The sequence below is a fragment of the Pterocles gutturalis genome, unplaced genomic scaffold (assembly GCF_000699245.1).
Source record: "Pterocles gutturalis isolate BGI_N339 unplaced genomic scaffold, ASM69924v1 scaffold40031, whole genome shotgun sequence".
Lineage (NCBI taxonomy): Eukaryota > Metazoa > Chordata > Aves > Pterocliformes > Pteroclidae > Pterocles > Pterocles gutturalis.
This window is the reverse complement of record NW_010099194.1, coordinates 2,249-3,594: the sequence shown is the minus strand read 5'-3', so window position 1 is coordinate 3,594 and position 1,346 is coordinate 2,249. Positions and strand designations below refer to the sequence as shown.

At 57.3% G+C, this 1,346-nt stretch overlaps 1 protein-coding gene across 1 annotated transcript in view; it reads left to right on the top strand.

Annotated features, from left to right (window-relative positions):
• Positions 1-996, top strand: part of LOC104463322 (chromosome unknown open reading frame, human C20orf96) — a gene marked incomplete at its 3' end in the record, with an annotated part of 3,529 nt that extends 2,533 nt beyond the window's left edge. The window contains exons 6-7 of the mRNA XM_010075603.1: positions 527-610; positions 878-996. Of these exons, the coding sequence (XP_010073905.1) occupies positions 527-610; positions 878-996 (203 nt within the window). The remainder of the gene's footprint in view (positions 1-526; positions 611-877) is intronic.
• Positions 997-1,346: the final 350 nt, after the last annotated feature.

The window sequence follows — 1,346 nt, the reverse complement described above, 5'->3', positions numbered from 1 at the left end:
CTGCTCCCCTAATCGGCTGGGACACGGCAGGGGTAGCGCACACGTGTTTGCAATAAATTCAGGAGGAAATTGAACTACACGCAGAGCGGGGACCGCTGTTCTTCCCAAAACAGGAGGAACTCCTCTTGCACGGTTCCTGCTCGCACGACCTGCTCAGCGCTTTTCCTGGGCTAGCAGCTCGAGAGCACCAAGAAACGTTAATTACTGATGTTTTACAGCTGCTCTGATGCTGCTGTGCCTTCTCCAGGTGAATTGTAACCACAGGTGGTATAAGTGACCCAAACTATATTAATGAGTTTTCCCAGGGAAGCTGAACTGTATCCCTTGAGTTCCATAATCAGTGTGATGTGATCCCAACAACAGCCTCTCTCCAGAGCAGGACCCAGAGTGTTGGAGCAGAAATCGTTTCCCCGAAGAGTGAGGCATCCGGACACGGCCAGCCCTGGCACCCAGCAGGGGCAGGGTTTCATGCTGGGGGTTACTGGGGAGCTCCTTCAGCTGGTTTCTCCTCTCCCCCTGCCCCCAGGAGATGCTGCTGGACCAGGATGGCCTGAAGGAGATGGTTATAAACAACCACCTTCTGCGCGGGGCGATACTGCGGGAAAGGCAGGTGAGTGGGCTGGGGGAGCACCGGCACAGAGCCCCCACCCCCGGTGAGGACTGTGCTGCCTCCGTGGGGTGCCTCCCGTTCCCCCGGGGTCGGGGGGCTTTGGGACAGCCTGAGGACGAGTGGTCCCACAGTATTTCAGGAAGCCTCTTAGGGGCTGGCTTGCACGAGGGATGTTTTCCAGCTCTGCTGTTTGCAAAATCTCCGAAACTTTAACTCCTGCTTCTGTTGCAAAGTGGAGAACTCTCAGAATAGATGTCCTTCCTTCAGATTATTAAGGACCTGGAGGAGGAGATCGGGGAGCTGAGAAGAAGCATCCAGGCCCTCCAACAAAGCGCAAAGGACCCAAGAGAGGTGATCTTTGCTGACGTCCTTCTCCGCAGACCGAGGTAAGGCTGGTCGGGGGCATGCACCCTCGGGCTGCAGGGGGGTGCTGAGCCCTGAAAACCTCACCCCATCGCCTCCACAGACACCGCTGCTAAACCTCCGCCCAGCCCGGCTGTAAGCCCACAGTCAGGTCGGGTTCTGCTCGGGGGGGTGGCTGCAGCATCTCATGGTCCTGCCCTGGAGCAGCTGGGATCCAGGCACAGCTCTGACGCTGGTCCTTGGTCCCATCCCATCTCTCTTCTGGGCTCCCCTTGGTGCAGATCATCCCGCTGAGCTTTTCAAAGCCCTTGTGCCCACACTGACTGTTTTAATTTCCACTTTGTGGCTGGGAAACAAAGCTGCAGGAAGGGGG